Source organism: Callorhinchus milii, unplaced genomic scaffold (assembly GCF_018977255.1).
Source record: "Callorhinchus milii isolate IMCB2004 unplaced genomic scaffold, IMCB_Cmil_1.0 Scaffold1, whole genome shotgun sequence".
NCBI classification, from domain to species: domain Eukaryota; kingdom Metazoa; phylum Chordata; class Chondrichthyes; order Chimaeriformes; family Callorhinchidae; genus Callorhinchus; species Callorhinchus milii.
This window is the reverse complement of record NW_024704742.1, coordinates 76,746,980-76,766,379: the sequence shown is the minus strand read 5'-3', so window position 1 is coordinate 76,766,379 and position 19,400 is coordinate 76,746,980. Positions and strand designations below refer to the sequence as shown.

Sequence of the window (19,400 nt, the reverse complement as noted above, 5' to 3'; positions counted from 1 at the left end):
TGGCGTCCCCCAGTGCTCTGTCCTTGGCCCTTTCCTCTTTAATATCTACATGCTCCCCCTTGGTAACATCATCCGCAGACATGGGGTCAACTTCCACATGTATGCAGATGACACCCAACTCTATCTTTTTGCCTCCACCCTCAACTCCAGGACCACTGCTGTCCTGACAGACTGTCTGTCGGACATCAAGTCCTGGATGAGGGCAAATTTCCTACAGTTGAATGTGAACAGGACTGAGGGCCTCCTGATTGGCTCACACCAGCGCCTCAGCACCTCAGGCTCTGGCAACATCAACCTCCATGGTTGCACACTGCAACTCACCAAGACAGTCAGGAACCTAGGGGTCTTGTTCGACCCTCAACTGTCTTTTCTCCCCCACATTCAAGCCGTGACCCGCTCTGCCTTCCCTCACTTCCGTAACATCGCCCGTCTCCACCACTACCTCACCCATCAGGCCGCTGAACCTCTTGTTCATGCCTTCATCACCTCCAGGCTCAACTATGCAAATGCCCTGCTTGTCAGCCTTCCCAACTCCTCCCTCCACAGGCTGCAGATAATCCAGAACTCTGCAGACCGAGTCCTCTCCCGCACCAAACTCCATGACCCCATCTCCCCCGACTACACTGGCTCCCTATCCTTCAGAGGATCCAGTTCAAGATCCTGGTCCTCGCATACAAAGCCCTCCATGGCCTCGCCCCACCCTACCTCTGTGACCTCCTACCAAACCGCCCGTTCCCTCCGCTCAGCCGATTCTGGCCTGCTCCACGTCCCTCGACCCACCCACCCCACCATTGGCAGGAGAGCCTTCAGCCACTCTGCCCCCAACCTCTGGAACTCCATTCCCTAATCACTCCGCCTCGCCCCCTCCTTGGCCTCCTTCAAGTCCCACCTCAAAACCCTCCTCTTCGACCATCCCATCGGCCCACCCCCTTCCCCTGCCCTCCCAATCCCAGCTCGGGTCTGAAATGCTATACTCTGTGCAGTGCCTTGGGACGTCCTCCCGACGTGAAAGGCGCTATACAAATATAATCTTGTTATTGTTGTTGTTGTAATATAGAGTAGGAATCCTGTGTGGTTTTCCCCTCCCTAACACTGGGAAGGCCGGGCTAGTTGAGTCTCTTCATCCAGCCCCATATGAGTTCACCAAACTCAGCACGGACTGGGCTTCAAACCAGCAAACTCATGGTCCATAATGTGCAGGACTATCCATTGGTTATTTCTAGGAAATGAGTAATTGTTGAATTTCTCAACCATAAAGAGGAGTTTCTCTCCCGTTATCCTGGCCCCCTAATAACATGGCTGTTTGTGGAACATTGATATGTGCAATTGTGCTGCCGTGTTTACCTACAAGTACACGGTGATTCCAAATTCAAAGATTATTGTGTGTATTATTCTCTACTTTATCAATAGTACGGTTGTTGCTGTAAACTTTCCTACCTCATTCCATCTAAGATCTAAATGCACTTGATGCACACTGTTCCTCCTCACAACAGCTTCACTAGGTTGCAATAAAAAAATCATTTTGTTTTTTGGTCAGCTGGGTATCTGACATATTCAGAAACCCAACATGACGCTTAAGAGTATCCAAGCCAGAATTAAGTGTTCTACTTATGTATACCACCTACACGTGGAAATTCCCCTTTGCCTGGAATGGAATGTCACTTTCTCCCTGGAGGGAGACACCCGACTTACCTAATTCTTATTAGTATTGTGCACAGTTGGTGAGAGCCGATGCTTGAGGGCCAAACTGTGTGTGCTGGGTTACTGATGGAGCCTAACCAATTAAAACTACATAGCTTGCCATTCAGAGTACTGTCTGGCAAGCTTCCTGCTGCTGTCCAGCTAGGACCACCCTACCTATTAAGGGATTTTCTTGCAGAATATAAGCAAAAGGCTTTTTGAATAGAGTCACTCACACAAACACTCCAAATCACATAGAGAGAGACACACCCACTCACACAGAGACACTCACAAACACAGAGAGAGACACACACACACACACACACATACACACTCACAAACAGAGAGAGAGAGACACACACACTCACATAGACACTCACAAACAGAGAGAGAGAGACAAACACACACTCACAAAACACATAGAGACACACACACACACTCACATAGACACTCACAAATAGAGAGAGAGACACACACACTCACAAACACATAGAGACACATGCACACACACTCAGATAGACACTCACAAACACAGAGAGACATACGCACATACACATAGACACTCACAAACAGAGAGAGAGAGACACACACACTCACAAACACATAGAGACACACGCACACACACTCACATAGACACTCACAAACACAGAGAGACATACGCACATACACATAGACACTCACAAACAGAGAGAGAGAGACACACACACTCACAAACACATAGAGACACACGCACACACACTCACATAGACACTCACAAACACAGAGAGACATACGCACACACACATAGACACTCACAGAGAGAGAGACACACACACACTCACAAACACATAGAGACACACGCACACACACTCACATAGACACTCACAAACACAGAGAGAGACACACGCACACACACATAGACACTCACAAACACATAGAGAGAGAGACACACAGACAATCACAACAGCGGAGCCTCCAAGTGGTGCGAGGTCCATTTCCCGCTTGCCTCGCACCGTGCATGTGTGTCCGGAGCCGCTCCTCCCACAATAGTGTTGGGGATCGTTCCTCCCAGGACCGCTTCACTACCCTTTATAGCGGAGGACGCTGCTTATAGTGGATTCCACAGAAAAATGGTGGCCACACTTTTCTATTGGCCCAACTAATGAGTAAGGACTTTTGACGTGTGGGGTCAGCCACATAATTAAGTGTTCTTGTTTAATAATTTATGTGTTTTATTTTCATAAGTGACAACTGAAACATTTTGAAAACCATTAATATATTAACTAAGAACTTGGGACAGAATCAAATAGTTTTATGAACGTGGCAATTCAGAAACAGTGGTCAGGGGAGACATGCTTTGTTACCTTTGACCTAGCATACAAGGTTCAGCACGAGATGTTGTAAGTTTGAAATGTATTCAACATGAAATGTATTTTATTTGCACATAAAATACTAATATATATCCATACTAAGTGGTAAGTATCAATTGTTTGGATGAATATTTGACGCATAATGTGATACTCTACTAGCTGGAAGTTCCCACTGGCCTGTCTCTACTCCCTGGGCAAATTCTCCAACTCCAAGAGATTCTTGAACATGAAAAGGAACGACAGGCACTTGTAGCAGCAACTCCAGAATCGCAGGACAGCCTGGTAGACAAGCCTGAAGCAAGGGTGTACGATAATACATTGAACTCCATGCCAGAGTATGTAAAGTAGACGTTTGCATCAATAATCCTTGCATTTGTAATTCACAAGATTGGTCTGGATGAAGAAAGCCCTTCAGCCCATCTGATCTCATTCCTCCAGAACACCTATCCTCCCATCCTTCCATCACTGCATCAAGCTGATTTTTAAATTAGTCCAATGTTCTGGGCTTCTACCATCTTTCCAGGCAACAAGTTCCAGTCATTGATTATCCTCTACGTAAAGAAAAACTTCCTGACATCTGTCGTGAAATTACTTTGACAACTTTAAACTTATGTCCTCTTGTTCTACTGTCTTGATACATCCTAAAATATTGAACTGATTTTAAGTTTTCAATTCCCCAGCACTGCATTGAAGTGTCAGCATGGCCCAATGGGTTTCAATTCCCGATGTGGACTTGAACCCATAAGCTCTGACTCAGAGGTGAGAGTGCTACAAACTGAGCCTAAATCTGGAATGATCCTAATCATTTGGGTATATTATCCAATGGTATATAAGATGGTAAAACTTGATTTTATTCCTGGTGCCGAGTCCTGTGAAAAAGGTTATAAACATTCAGGCCTCACAAGCAGCACAGAGAGCAGGACGAGTGGTCAGAGCCCTGGGACGTCCTCCTGATGTGAAAGGTGCAAAGGTGCTATACAAATGTAATTTGTTGTTGTTATATGTTCAGAGTTGTGAAAGAGAACTGTAGGACAGAAACCAGGAAATGTTTCTTTACACAGAGGGTAATTAACAGAATGTACCCCCCCCCCCCCCCATTCTACCTGTACCACCATTGGTGGCCAGCTTTCTAATTTTACACCCCTCACCTCTGGAACTCCTTACTTTGACCCCTTGCATCTCACCCTCTCTCTGTCTGTCTTCATGTCCTGTTTAACCTTAGCCTTTGCCTCCTATCCTCCTCAGAGAGGCATTTTCCATCTTTCTCCCTTTTTCCTTCCCAAACCAGCGGCACAGAAACCAGCAAGTCCTCTGGACAATTTGTTCATTGTCAGCCTGGAACCATATCTCCGACCCCTTCCTGTCCCCGGGCTATAATTTTGTTGCAAGTTTCAGTTGGAGCCTGCACTCACCTTTGCCTCTTTTTGTTAGGTGTTACTACACAGTTTCTCGGATAGAGGCTGAGACGTTGCTTGAGAGGCACCCTGAGAATGGGAGCCTGATCATAAGACCTGCTAGTAACAACAGTATGAACTACTCAGTCTCTACTCTAATTCCACCAAACGGGTAAGTTTAGTAGCTATGGATTTGGAATGGTGTACTGACCCTGGGATTGAGGCTGAGGGTCTTTTTTGTTTACCTAAGATGTTGGACGATTGAATTTACTGCTGAATAGTTGTGACATTTTAATGGCAAACTGGATTGTTTAATGTGAAGCTGCCAGCTGGATGGGAAAATCAGAGAAGCTGCTGACACATCATTAGATTGCAAAACAGGTGGTTCAACTTTAGTCAAAAAAAATTGGCAGCTGGAAATTTCTGTTGTACTGACAAACTCATAGAATCTAGTGAGTATTAACTGAATCTGCAGGGTTAAATTATCAGCATTTAGTAACTGTTCAATGTGATAATAATTATCAGTGTGTGGTAATTAACTTCCTCTTCAATCTCGCTTACGCTCACCTTCTCCTTCCTACTCCTGGGCTCGGTGTCAGGCTCCACCACTGTAAAGAGCTCCAAGACACTACCTTGTGTGATGGGCACTATACAAATGCAAGTTGTTGTTGTTGTTGCTGGTGATGATTATCACAAGGATAGACTGTGCAATCTGTTTGTGTCTTGGGGTAATCATTTGGTTGGGGATGACCACCCCACTGACTTCTGGAAAATGCTTTCTCCCATTTATCTATTCTCAGCCATCTAAAGCCATCTTGGACTTAAACAAGGCCACGGACTTAGTTTTATCTTTAACTTAATTCTTGTTCATTTATAATAATTTTTTAGCGATCACCTTGTGAAGAAGTGCAAAATCCGAGCTCTCCGTGATCCTGATACCTGAATTTCCTGATCAGTTGGCCCAGACCTGAGGACGTGGGCTGATCAGGCAAATCTGCCTAAGATTAGGTGTAAGGCTCAGCTGGGAGCACTCTCACCCCCAAGTCAGAAACCCCATGTCGGGACTTTCAACTCATAGTCTAAGCTAGGAAAATTTGGGCATCCACACCACATACTCCAAGCATTGGAATACCATGGTGTAGCATTGTGTGGTGCAGAGTAACAACCTTTGTACTCCAACCCCACCTTAGTTGAGTAACCAGTGCAACATTTCAATCTCGTTTACCAACTATCCCCCTGGCCTTTCTGGGGCAATCTGATACTTTAGCATCAATTAAGGCTGAATGAAGGACAGTTTTATGACTGTCCTAATCTCATTTTACGTACTAATCTTACAAGATCCCAAATTACATTTAGATGTCTGCTTGACATCTCTCCACTTATTATATAGGAGATTTGGAAGTCAGTGGAAAGAAAGAATGAGAGGGTCTCAAATCCATTTCCCTTCATAACGTAACTGCCGGGTAAGATCTCAATGCCCTGAAATCATGTGTACTTATTTGCACTCTCTTTGAGCTATAGTGTGCTGACTCAATAATCCTCTCACAGTCCAAGAGAGAAATTTCACTGCATCAACAAAGCAGCTGGATTACAGTAAACAAAAGGATCAAAATATTCTGCTCCTCATTAAACATGAGTAATGTGACCATTCTTCACTGTCACTGGAATTCCTGTTGTCCGGAAACATTATTTCATTTAATTGCTGCACATATAAGCAGCATTGATTGGGATCACCAAGGAGAAATGTACTCTCGATAAGCACATAATCACAATAGGCTCACCCTGGTCACTTAATCCTGGAAAGCATTAGGCACAACAGACAAGATATGGAGTCCTCAGCGTGTTTATTGCGACACTGCTGGAATTTATCCAACCAAAACTTTGCAACTTGCCATTACCAGTCTACTTCCTACTACTTGTCCAGCTCGACCCCCACCCCCCCATTAATAATAATAATAATAATAATCCTTGCATTTGATATAGCGCTTTTCACGTCGGGAGGACGTCCCAAAGCGCTTCACAGAACACACTGTAAAGTGAATTGACTGTATATTTGTGGGCGAACGCGGCAGCCAATTGCGCACAGCAATGTCCCACAAACAGTCGTAGATTGAAAATGACCAATTTAATTATTGTTTTTTTTTTTGGAGGGATTATTATTAGGCGTGTGGAGTAAGGAAACTTGCCCAAGGTTTCGCCCTGTCTTAGGGCTATGACTTACCCAGTTAACAGAACCCAAGTGGCAAGAATCCCTGCCCCCAGTCACTGTAAATACTGTAAAAGTGTATTCGGAGTCATAGTACACGAGATGGAAACACATAACATGTATACTGATTTTCCCAGTGAGACAGGAGTTTCCTAGGCTTGAAAAGACTCTAAGGATTAAATTGGATCGGACAGAAATCAGAATGGCTATTTAAAGGAAGACCTCTAATGCAGACCAGGGATAGAGTTTTGAAAACAAAGCCTCATCTGTAACTTTAATATTCTAGTACCAGAATGTGGATTCAGATATTTTGTTCTCAGCAGCATATATCCACTGGTTTAAATCTCGAACATGAGCATAAAAACATAGACAATCTCTGCACAGAAATAAACATAGCACCTCTTAACTCTTCATAGTAAGAGTGATCACAGTCCAGCTCAAGATGGGACTAAAGAGAATTATTTTACATTACAGTAAAGCAGCCATAAAGCACTACAGGGTGACCAGTGACGATGACAGGTTTATCCTCTGGCTTGACAATTCAGTAAGTATTTCTCTCTATTCACTATGAAAATTCAAAGTTTAAGACAGTCCATGTATTTTGTCATTCTATGTTGCGACCTGTACTGTGTGAAATTATTCACTGGAAATTTGAAACCTGGGTCTGTGGAACCATATTCTTATGACTGAGAGACATGCAATAAATAATAATAATCCTTTTGGTATAAGCACCTTTCACATCGGGAGGACATCTCAGAAAACTTCCCTGGATTCTTACTGTAAAGTGCGTATTGTATTTTGTAAGCAAATGTGGCAACCAATTTGTGCATAACAATATTTCCCAGCAATGTATACAACATCAGAACAAATTGATGTCACTGGGTGCAATTTGTGGCTTGTGTCAACCATACAAATAGAATCCAAGAATAGGAAACACAAGTACTCCATGAATGGGACTGAACTTGCCAAGGGGGAAGCTGAAAGAGATCTAGGGGTGTTAGTTAACTAGTCGCTCACTATCTCAAAACAATGTGAGGTAGCAATAAACAAGGCAAACAAGACGCTGGGCTATAATGGTAAATCAGTTGACTTTAGATCTCCGACATCATTCTCAGGCTGCAGAGTGCTCAGGTCAGGCCGCACCTTTTTTACTGCATACAGTTCTGGTCACTGCGACACAAGGGGGCTATCCAGGCCTTAGAAACAATGCAGAGGAGAGCAACGAGGAGGATCCCCAGTGTTAGAGCAACGAGCTGTGAGCAACAATTCTCTCAGGCTCTTTATCCTTGAGAAAAGACGACTCAGAGGAGACCTCATAGAGGTGTATATTTTAACTGAGATTAAAAACATAAACCCAGATCGATACTTTAGAATGCATCATAATAGTAGAACAAGAGGGTGTAGGTTTAGAGTTTAAAGGGGAATTTCAGGACAAATACCAGGAAGCGTTTTTTATGCAGAGGATAGTCAACGACTGGAACAGGCTGCCAGGAAAGGTGGTAGATTCATTTAAAAAACAGTTTGATGTAGTGATGGGGGCACATTAGGGTGGATGTTCTGCAGTGATTAAATCAGATGGACTAAAGGGCTTTCTTCTTCCAAACCAATCTTGTGATCTTGTAAGGTGTAAGCACATGTGTATAGAGAAAATGAAAGCACATTTAATTGTGTAATTAACCAATGGAAAGCATTATAGAATCACCTGGAATTATTTTCAATAGTTCTTAATAATAATAATAATCCTTACATTTGATATAGCGCTTTTCACGTCGGGAGGACGTCCCAAAGCGCTTCACAGAACACACTGTAAAGTGAATTGACTGTATATTTGTGGGCGAACGCGGCAGCCAATTGCGCACAGCAATGTCCCACAAACAGTTGTGGATTGAAATGACCAATTTATTATTGTTTCGTTTTTTGGAGGGATTATTATTAGGCTCTGTGTGGAGTAAGGAAACTTGCCCAAGGTTTCGCCCTCTGCCTGGAATTGAACTCAGGTCTCTCACTTGCAAAGCGAGTGCTCTAACCACTGAGCTACAGGTCTTAGTTACATAGCTAGGGCACCTGCAATTCCCTCTGTAACATATGCATTTACATAAAACCTGCAAGTTAGGTCTCCACTGTTACTTTACAGCACTGCTAAACATAACAACAGCCCTTGACCCTCCAGGGCTGCTTTTCTTTGGAATCTCAGTGGCAGCAAAATAAAGGCACAGGTTTCCATAAGGTGTCAGCCTGGCTCTGGTCATAGCACGTTTGCCTCTGAGTCAAAAGGTTATGGATTCGAGCTGCATGCAGGGACTTTAAACTTGCTGTAGTCTAGGCTGATACTTCACTGCAGTACTGGGTGGGTGCTGCATTATTGGCGGTGCTGTCCTTCAGATGCAGATGAGATGTTAAAATGAGATCCTGAATGTCTGTTCAGATAGGCTTTAAAGTTCCCACGGTGCTGCTCGAAATGTAAAGAGAGTTTCTCCCAATGCCCTGGCTAATATTGCCCCAGATAAAATTGGCCATTCACTTCATGACTGCAAATTAGCTGCTATGTTCGTCTACAAATACACAATCACTACAGTTAATCTTTAGCCTAAGCGCTTTGAGATGTCCTCAAATGTAAGGATTATTATCAATGTTATTGTATTATTTTTACTTCTGGCCATGAAATCTCCTGCCATGTTGATTTGATCAGAGTAAGAATCAGCATTGCGATCTAACCCACAAAGTCAAACACTTCAGCACATTGCACTATAAGCAGATTTCCATGCTTCCTGTGATTCAAAAATCCCTAATCTTGAAGAACATGAGACATATCTGCTGTGAACAATTCGCTGGCGCTTTTCGCCTACAAAATATACAATCAATCCACTATATAATATATTCTGTGAAGCACTTTGATGTGATGAGGCGCTTTATCAAATGCAAGGATTGTTATTGTTATATTAAGAAGACTAGTGTAATTCTGACAGAATGCCTGTGTGTGTGCTAACTCTCAAAGTCAAAGAGTTAATTTGAAGCTGCCATCTTGTTGGTAGAGGGCCACACTGAACTCTATTATTAGTTAACATGGGCTTCATGCCTTAATTATTCTAATGTGTGTTTTGGAAGAGAAGTTCCACCCAGGTCCAGATTTACTGTATTTTATTAACATTTTGGTAAACTGTTGAATTTAGTTCCAACCATATAGCCGTTTTTCTCTAGTTCTTAAAAAGAACTCACAGAAAACCAACGTCACAATTAAGACTATAATTAAGAAATTACAAAATTCTGGATGTTTTCAACTGCTAAGTAACTCTAGACACAGGTGGAATTTCTATCATCTGGTATGTTAGTAGATTGAACTCTGCTCACGCAGTCTAAAGGAATAAACTTAAAACTATCCAAGTACAGTAAACATTGAGCATCTTTCCTTTTATTTTACAGATCACCTGCTTCAGTCTTCAGGAAATTGTTGATTATTTTATAAAAGCAACTAATGGAAATTTGAAACCGTACCTCCACCCCAATATTTACTCAAACAGAATCGGTGTGTTTGCACGTCTGTAATGTAGAGGCTTAAGTATCTGTGTTTAAAAGACCACGGCTTTGATTTCCATTATGTCTTGGATAAGCGATACTATTTTATCAGTGATGATGTAACCTGCCTTTTTATCCAGGTGTAAACAAACAAAAATATTTAAGCGGGAAGGAAAGCATAGAAGTGCTTTTTGTTTAGCACTCTTCCTACAAAACATTTGATTGACATGTCCTCAAGAATTTGAATGTTTTTCCCTCCAAATTTGTAAGCAAAATTATTCCACTGCGATTTTTTTTTCGATCGGTGAATAGGTCAAGGGCAAGGCTTTGGCCCAAACTCACCTTATTGATAAAACTGTAGCGTTTGGTTGCATAGTACGGTTGTGTTAGCTGAAACATTGTAAACTTTGCATCTGTATTACAAAATGTGACCATTGTGTGCTTTTTGCCTTTGCTCTTGATGCCGATGTAGAAAACCCAGAAGGACAACACAAGCTCGTGCCACACGCAAGAGTAGCTCCATTTCATTGTGACCCAGAACTGCCAAGAAAACTGTCACAAAAACAACCCGATTCCCCAGGAGCCAGACACAAATGGCACAAATTAGAACCAAACCTGGAAACAAGATATGTGGTGACAGAGACAAGCCAACAGCCGTTAAAACATGGTATGGCTTGTTCATGGGATTCTGAAATGATGTGCCAATTACAAAGCAGTTGACTGAATATCTGGTTATCAAAGGGTTTGAAGAATTCTAATAATAATCCTTTCATTTGATGTAGCACCTATAATGTTGAAACTTCACAAAATGATTTATAAGTAATACTGTCAAGTGTAATTACATTGAATAATACGGCACAGAAACAGGCCATTCAGCTCAACTAGTCAGTAACAGTGCTTATTCTCCACATGAGTTTCCATCCCTCCTATTCTCCTCTCCTGTTAGATTCTCCTTCCTGTGTGTTTTCTCAAATACTTTGGTGCATTTTGGATCAACCATGGCTTCTGGCAATGATGTCCGTACTCTTACCATCCTCTGAGTGAAAAAGACCCTCCTAACCTGTCTAGTATCTAAGTCACGTGCAATCTCCTGCTTAATGTCTGAGCCTCGTACCATCTCTTCTCTAATGTCTGAGCCATTTATAATCTCCTGCTTAATGTTTGTTGTACAATCGCCTGTCTAATGTCTGAGCCATGCACATGTATCAATATAATTTTTCATTGCCATGTACAAGCTCCTGTCTAACAGTGAATTGTTTGCGTCATTATCAGTGTTCTATCAAAACTGGTGTCTTTGCTGACATAACCCTGAAAGTATCTGAATGTGTCTGTTTATTTCTACAGCACCAACACATCACACAACACCAAAGAAGAAAGAAGCTGAACCCAGTTACATGAATGATGAATGTATGAATTACAACTCAGTTCTGTTTCCCGTATTAATATTCGTGGAATATGGAGGAAAGATAATTGAGTCAATTTTGTTAGTAAAAATATCATAAGCATTTATCCTAAGCAGTTTGAGCCACATGACCCCTTAGGACTTTAATTATTCATTGGTCACTACAATGATTAGAAAAGTTCTAATGTTGAAAGGATGGGATATTACAGAGGTTCATAATATTTTAAATGGGATTGAGAAAGTAAACTCAGTACACCAAGACAACTAGAGTTGAAAACAGTAATTTCAGGGCATATACCAGAAATTATTTCTTTACCCAGAGGGTAATTAATGACCGGAACAGATTACCAGGCCAGGATGTTTAGAGGCCAGGAAGCTGGACTCATTTAAAAAGCAGCTCAATGCTGTGATAAGGGGACTATGATAGGGGGAGTGTTCTCAAGGGATGAGATCAAAAAGGCTGGAGGTCTGTAGTGTAATGGTTAGTGCACTCGCCTTACAAACAAGAGGACCCGGGTTGGATTCTCGGGCGGACAAAACCTTAGGCAAGTTTCCTTGCTCCACACTCCTCTGTTTACCAGCAGTAAGTAGGAACCCGGTTGTTAGTCGATTGGCGGATTGCATTCCAGGTGTAATAATTCCTTCAAAAAAAAATAATAATTTGGTCACTCAATCCACAACTGCTTGTGGGACACTGCTGTGTGCGACTGGCTGCCGCATTTCGCCCACAAATTATACAGACAATTCACTTTACAGTATATTCTTTGAAGCGCTTTGAGACGTTTCATCAATGTGATCAGGCGGTATATGAAATGCAAGGATTATTATTTTTATTATTATTATTGTAGGCTGAAGGGCCTTCTTCACCCGCATCTCTCTTGTGATCCTCAGTCTAAGACAGTGTTAATTCCTGGTGATTACTGTCTGATACCAATTTTACTTGATGTTTCCACACAACAAATTTACCTATTTTTCTTTGTTTCAGTACTTTTTAAGATCAACCAAATGAACTTTACAGGCAAGTTCGTAAACTAACTTCTTGTGTCTGATTTGACCATGATTGGCAGACTGTTGGATTTTGAAAGTAACTTGAGCTTGTCTTTTCTTTTTATGCAGATAAGAAGCCCCCCAATCAAACTGCACCCCAACCAAGGAATCCAAAACAGTTTACTGGAGGTACTCAAATGAATGAATTTATTTTATACTATGTGTTTAGAACAAGTTTGTATTTGTTGGTCACCTAAATTTTTGATACATGCAGAAAACCATCACCGTGCTTCAGAGTATCTAAATCATATTGAGAGTTCCAAATATATATATGCCCCCAAAACATGGACATTTCTCCATGTCTAGAATGGAATGTGTATTCCCTCTTTCTATTTAAATATTGTACTTAATTCTTGAGAGTATTAGGCACAGGTTGGCAAGAGCCAAAGCTTAGGGACTCTAGAGTGTGTGTTGGTGTACTGTTGCTAACCAGCGAAAACCTTGTGCGTTGTAAGTTTCGCTGGGCAACAAATTCTGGGAAAGTGACAGCAAAATGGTATTTGTTTTCTTGTCTGTTTTCTAGATGGAATGGATTCTGATGAACTTATGCAGAAGTTGATGAAGAGAAGACAACAGGTTTCAAAGAATAATTAACCCATTGCATACAAGTGCTCAAGTCAAATTAAGAGCACCATCTACTGTGCCATCCACTCACACCTGCACCTCTGATCCTTTGAAGCCGAGAAACGAGGGGAGAAAATGGAAACCAAAACAAGTGTGAAGAGCATCTACCTAACTTCTGTTTCCGCAGCAGTTAGGCTATTACAGGAGCAATTGGTTAGGGGCATGTTCATTTGTTGGATGACCATCTGCTTGATTTACTGACATGTTCCCATGAGTTGTATACAAGTGGGTTTCATTGTTTTTAATCATTAGTGGAGTCTTGAACAAACTTCAACATGAAATGCTGTTGAACCTAGAGAGAGTGTCAGTTAAACCCAGCTACACCGATAAAAAATGTTAATATATTTATAATGTAATAATTAAAATAGTGCCCTGGGATCTTTAACATCCACCTAAATAAGCAGATGTCTCATCTAAAGACATCTCTAACAATGCAGTGCACCCGAGTCCTGCTTTGAAAAATCCCAGTGCGGAGTTTGAGCCCACAAGTGACAATGGGATTGAATCTGGATCACTCTATGGGAGAAGAGTAGCTGAACAAAAGTGCTGTGGAAAAGGTTACGTGGTTAACGTGGTGTGGAATTAGTAGGCTAGGAAGCCAGTCAGGTGGCACATCCATGCCTTAAAATAAGCCTGTTCTCCGCCGTATGTGCAAACATGTTACTTTGTTGTAGATGGGACTTCAGGCAACTCATGCTATCAGAAGATTAGAAAACTGTCAGTCATGGATCACAATATATCATGTCTTCTAATGAGTTAGCTTTGTGGATACACGTCACTGGTATTGTAGAGAGAATTTGTAGTGTCCTTTGCTTTTACATTTTTTTTCTCTCTATAATTCTGTTCTGCAATAAGTTGCAATTCAGGTCACTGACCCAGGATCTCAACTTTTGAGTTTTTTTTTGCTTATCCCATTTTTGTATTATTTTACCTGTTAATTGAGGTTTTATTTAGCTAATTGCTCTTTCCCCCAAAGTCTTCATTTTAACACTTGCCACTCCATTGTTTACCAGTGGTGATTACAAAGTCTATAGCACTGGCTGCCTCACCCAAATCACCCTCACCAGTCATGTGGCTGGTAACTCATGAAAGGACCTCATGAAACCTTTCTGCAGTGGAATAGGCTTAATCCCCCACTGATATTTTAACATCCTATTGATCACTGATGCGCTTAATTAGGATTACATTTCTAATTATACACAGTCCAAGTATGCTAGTAATATGAATACTTAGATTGTATGCAATGATGTGATTAGCTGCAGCTTGTTAGGATTATTTTATTACAAAGTGCTATATTATCTGCAATCTTCTGCAGTTTAGCTTCACATAAAAAATACATTAGTTTTGTAATGTCACTCGTGGAAACAGATAGAGCTATTAAAATAGTCTCACTCTTTGGATGAGATATTAAACAGAGGTCCTGTCTGCCTGTATAGGTGGATATTAAAGATCCTATGGCACTATTCGAAAAGAGAAGGAAGTTTCTCCTGGGTCCTGGCTAACAGATTCCCCAAGTAAAATGGGGTGGGGGTCACTCACTCCATGGCTGTTTGTGGGATACTGTTGTGTGCAATCTAGCTGCCATGTTTCGCCCACCAAATACACAATCAGTCCACTTTACAGTAATTCTGTGAAGCTCTTTTGAGACGTCACAACGACCTGTTAAGGCGCTATATCAAATGCAAGGATTATTATTAAAATAAGACATATTGGATCTTTGGGAAGCTGAATTGGATTATGTCTTTGTTTAGTGTTTGATAGGAATATATTAGTGAAGAAATCAACTTTAAGTTGAATACTCAGTCATGGCATGTGCGAACCTATGCTGGTCAGCATGGGTGTCTGCGTGGAGTCCTGTAGCTCAGTGATTACAGCACTCGCCTTGCAAGTGAGACACCTGCGTTCAATTCCAGGCAGAGCAAAACCTTGGGCAAGTTTCCTTACTCCACACGCCTAATAATAATCCCTCAAAACAAAACAATAATAAATTGGTCATTTTCAATCCACGAATGTTTGTGGGACACTGCTGTGCGCAATTGGCTGCCGCGTTTCGCCCACAAATATACAGTCAATTCACTTTAGAGTCTATTCTGTGAAGAGCTTTGAGACGTTGAGAAGATGTGAAAATCGCTATATCAAATGCAAGGATTATTATTATTATTATTACTTGTGGTGGATGTCTGTATTGCGGCTGGGTCTTGAAATTCTGCTTTGTAAAATAAGTTGAGAGGGGGGCAGTTCCACACATCAGCAAACTCCAGCTACTTGACAGCTGTGGCTCGATTTAAGCCAATTCTCAAGTGCCACAATGTCAAATACAGCATAAGGGTGTAAATGTCACAAATTCAGTTTTCACAATATTCAATTGTCTATGCACCATTTTCACAACTGCACTTGTATGTATAAAATATCCAAATTACATTAAACATGATTGGGTTGATAGAATTGCTTGAAAAAAATTAAATGTTTGCAGAATACTCAAAGTAAAGACCAAATCTGGATTGAAATACAATTGTCTTACTTGAGATTGTAGTGAACACTGCATTGAAGAATCAGCCGAGTCGCTGATGAGCTGGGCCGATAGAAAAGTGTGGAAATATTTGCTAAAAATTAAGGGGCATTTGATAAATTTTGCGGGAAATTGCAGAGGATTGATTGGTGCTGAAAGAGACATTTTAGGAAACAACTTGGTTTAAAACTATAGGCATGTATTTGCTGAACACGTAGTTAAGTTTAAAATACTAAAAATGTTAATTTGAATAGTTACAGCACTTACTAAGAATTGGTGGCAGGAGCTGTTTCGCTCCTGGGCTCCGGCGAAGCTGATTTCCTTGCTCACGGCACTTCCGTGATACAAACACTCCCCATGCCACACGTAGGTGACCGGAGTCGCTTCACAGCAGTGAGGGGTCCGGGGCCCAGCACACTACGTGTACAGGTTTGTCGTGGAAGGGGGCGTTTGTTGCGGAGGAGGACGTTTGTAGTGGATTCCATGGAAAAAGTGAGGCCGCACTTTTCTATTGGCCCAGCTGATGCCCCCAAAGTGCCAATGTGAGGCTTAATCCACAATCTTCTGAACCAGAAGCGAGAGTGATACCAACTGAGCCAAGTTGACACATCTGCTCAGCTCTTTTTCTGGCAATAAAGTTTACCAATTTTTAAAAATCTCTTTAAATTAAAAATGAAAGGCCTGTGTAAGATGAAGATTTTGGAAATTTTGAGTAAAACCAGGGCAATTTAAAGGGGATTAATGAGCGAATGATAAAAGTGATCCTTGCTTTTATTCAAGTGCTTTATCGTGTCATCAATACATCTTAAGATTATTTTAAGATCTACTGCAGGTAGTGATGTTGTGTAGGCAAACAGCAACCAATTTATGCACATCAAACATCCAACAAACAGCCTGCACAAAGAGAAAAACTCCCTTCTCCTTTCGAATAGTGTCATGGGATATTTAACATTCACCTGAAAAGATAATCGGATTGGTTTAATGTCTCATCTGTAGGACAGTACCTCCAATAATTCAATGCTCCCCAGGGCTGCAATATGAGCTCAAAATCCCAATGTGGGGTTTGAACCACAATCTTCTGACTCAGAGGCAAGAGTGCTATCAACTGAGCCAGGCTGACACCTCTACATCAATATTGATTTAGATTTAAAATATTGCACTAGTTATAAATGGAAACCTGGCCCACAAAACTCTTTGCAGCTGAGCAGCAACACCACAACCGTGAAATGTACGACATACTTTGTGTACAAACAACCCGTTTGGTAGCTACATTACTACAAATTTTTACAAGAGCAGCTCATTCAAATCATTTTATTTTATTATCAGTTACATTTCCAGTTCACAGTGCTTGGTTTCACCTGAGTGAAAGTCTAGGTAAAGCACTCCACAAGCCTCCAGATTTCTGTATAACATAAAAGTGAATTCATGATCCTACTTCCTTTGGACAACAGTAGATGGATTTCCAATCATGCTTGCAACATGTGTTGTAACTCAGGAAGTCACAAAAAAACAGGATTTTAAGGTTACGTTTTTCGAATTCCAAGCAAGTTGAGCCAGCGGATTGGTGACTTAAAATTTATCGACGATTGGCACTTTAGGCTCGTACTATAGTTCTCTGAATCACCCTCCTAAACATATTAAACACAGCAGTGCAGTACTATATTTCACATAAAGAACTGTTTTAACAAAAATAAAAAGTGAAGCTAAATTAATCAGGTTGTTTGGTTGCATTATTTACAAAGAACAAAACATAAATGCAAATATCAAAGATGTACAAATAGTTCTGTTTCCTTTATGTAAAATTCCAGGTACAGGTACAGAGTGTTTTGAAAACATTGGAAAACAGGATTTCCACCATGGCGAGGTAAACTGGACTGATCAGCACAAACATCTCACGCACAGCCACAGCTTAGACTTTAGTTTGTTAAAATCATGATTATTTTAGCTGACCTAGGTCTTCTCTCTCTTGAACAGTGAAGACAGAGGAGGGACTTCAGTGAGATATTTAAGAACGTAAGGGATTTGGAAAATTTGGCTTCATATATGTTTTGTTTGGTGCACAAAATGGAAGAACAAGAGATTTTATATTCACGGGAATATAAGTGAATAGGAAATGCCGAACAGTTGTTTTCTGAAAAGATATGTAAAATAAGCTACCAGAAGAGGTGGAACATAAAAAAAGACAAAAGGTGTCAAAAGGAACTAGATTTTTTTTTGCCAAATAAAGGGACTCAGTATTATCGGATTTAGAGATAAATGCATCAAAGAAGACATGTGAGAACTTGGATGGGGAGACTAGATGGGCTGAAGGTCTACTCCCACCTAAAATTAGTATACAAAATGTGATGTGAATGTCATTGTAAAAGATGTACCATTGCAGTTCTAAACCTCAACGGGTCATAATCTTGAAATCGTACCTCTCATTTTACAATACCCAGGGAAAAGGTATCAAAACAAATCTTGCTTTGTAAGAATCAAAGATTCAACGTCTGAACTTCTCAAAAATGTGCAAATAATATGCAAAATAAACGAGCAATAGTCTTCAAATAGTTTTTTTTAAACACACTTCTAAGTGTGATATTCAGTGCACATTACAACCCTAGTGAATGTTAAAAATAAATGTCAGACTGGATATGCCGGAAACTTTACAGAACTAATGCAAACAGGAAATAAAGTTAAAATCCCATGTTGTTTAATTTAGGTGTTACCCTAGAGTTTTCTTTATATACCCCCTTCCTTCCAGAAGGTGCTGACCCTTAAGCGTACGTGTATTCCACAGGTATGTCAATCTTCTGAACCTCTCCCAAGTAGCCAGTTTTAATGTATGTGACTTAATCCTGTTCTCACACCCAACATCCACCCACACACACCAATATATACGAGATAGCAATCAGGAACGGGAAAGCTGGTTATTTTTGTCGTCCCTACACAAGGGCCCAGAGGCCAATTGTAACAGCACATCTACTTATATCTCCCTCCCCCCACCCAGAACAACCAACTGATGTTAGCTGCTTGCAGAGACTGAGGAGTATATCTGACACTTCAGACTCTCAAAGTGGATTTGGAGATTCCTCTTATGGAAGCCTGTGCTCGAAGTGGAATTGTGCAGATCAGTCAAGGTTTACCTATTGCCAAATAGTATACAGTAGTTATGCTAAATGGCTCGAGCTTTGTGTTGGATCCAGGGCAGCATGAAACTTCATTTTCAAATGAACGCTAAACGATACACTTACATTCAAGCAGTGAGGGGGGAGTCTGTACAGAAGATGGCTCTTTTGTAATCAGATTGTCTGGTCTGTATAACCACACCGCATGCGGGACATAATTTCAAAACACGGATTTTATTGTCGCTATTAAGGCAGCCTGCATAGAGACTATGCAGAAGATTAGAGAGGCATTTACATCACAAGAAAGCAGAACAATTCAGCAAATTAAGTAAGTGGACCTCCAGTGGTACTTTCAGTGGTACGAGCTGTAACATTGAGAAGAAGTGTGGGATCGCTCAGTTGTTTTCAGGTCTGAAATAGTACCTGACTGGGGGACCCGGCAGATCCTCATCACCATCTGATAAGGGCGCAAATGACACAGTCAAATCAACGTATTTCCTGTCTGACGTGGGTTTCACTAACTTCTGCATTCTGTGAAGGAATGGAAAAGAATACATACTGGAAAAAGT

At 41.1% G+C, this 19,400-nt stretch overlaps 2 protein-coding genes across 3 annotated transcripts in view; one reads left to right on the top strand and one right to left on the bottom strand.

Annotated features, from left to right (window-relative positions):
• Positions 1-1,134: 1,134 nt before the first annotated feature.
• LOC103177692 (signal-transducing adaptor protein 2) lies at positions 1,135-13,584 on the top strand. The gene is made up of 10 exons (XM_042345301.1): positions 1,135-1,212; positions 3,189-3,364; positions 4,461-4,595; positions 7,104-7,173; positions 10,050-10,152; positions 10,615-10,809; positions 11,487-11,549; positions 12,530-12,562; positions 12,661-12,720; positions 13,115-13,584. The coding sequence occupies exons 1-10, from the start codon at positions 1,135-1,137 to the stop codon at positions 13,183-13,185; spliced, it is 984 nt and encodes a 327-aa protein (XP_042201235.1). The 3' UTR covers positions 13,186-13,584.
• A 3,436-nt stretch (positions 13,585-17,020) lies between these two features.
• The window catches only part of uba6 (ubiquitin like modifier activating enzyme 6), a 69,238-nt gene continuing 66,858 nt past the window's right edge, over positions 17,021-19,400 (bottom strand). For both annotated transcript variants that reach the window (XM_007891981.2, XM_007891982.2), the window contains one exon: positions 17,021-19,362. In XM_007891981.2, the coding sequence (XP_007890172.1) occupies positions 19,227-19,362 (136 nt within the window). In that variant the 3' untranslated portion in view covers positions 17,021-19,226. The remainder of the gene's footprint in view (positions 19,363-19,400) is intronic.

Excerpts from the sequence above, each read along its gene's own strand:
- LOC103177692 (XM_042345301.1), top strand. The coding sequence starts at position 1,135 with ATGAGTTCACCAAACTCAGCACGGACTGGGCTTCAAACCAGCAAACTC. Across the intron at positions 11,550-12,529 it reads CAGTTACATGAATGATGAAT|TACTTTTTAAGATCAACCAA; the intron begins GTATGAATTACA and ends TCTTTGTTTCAG. Across the intron at positions 12,721-13,114 it reads TCCAAAACAGTTTACTGGAG|ATGGAATGGATTCTGATGAA; the intron begins GTACTCAAATGA and ends TCTGTTTTCTAG.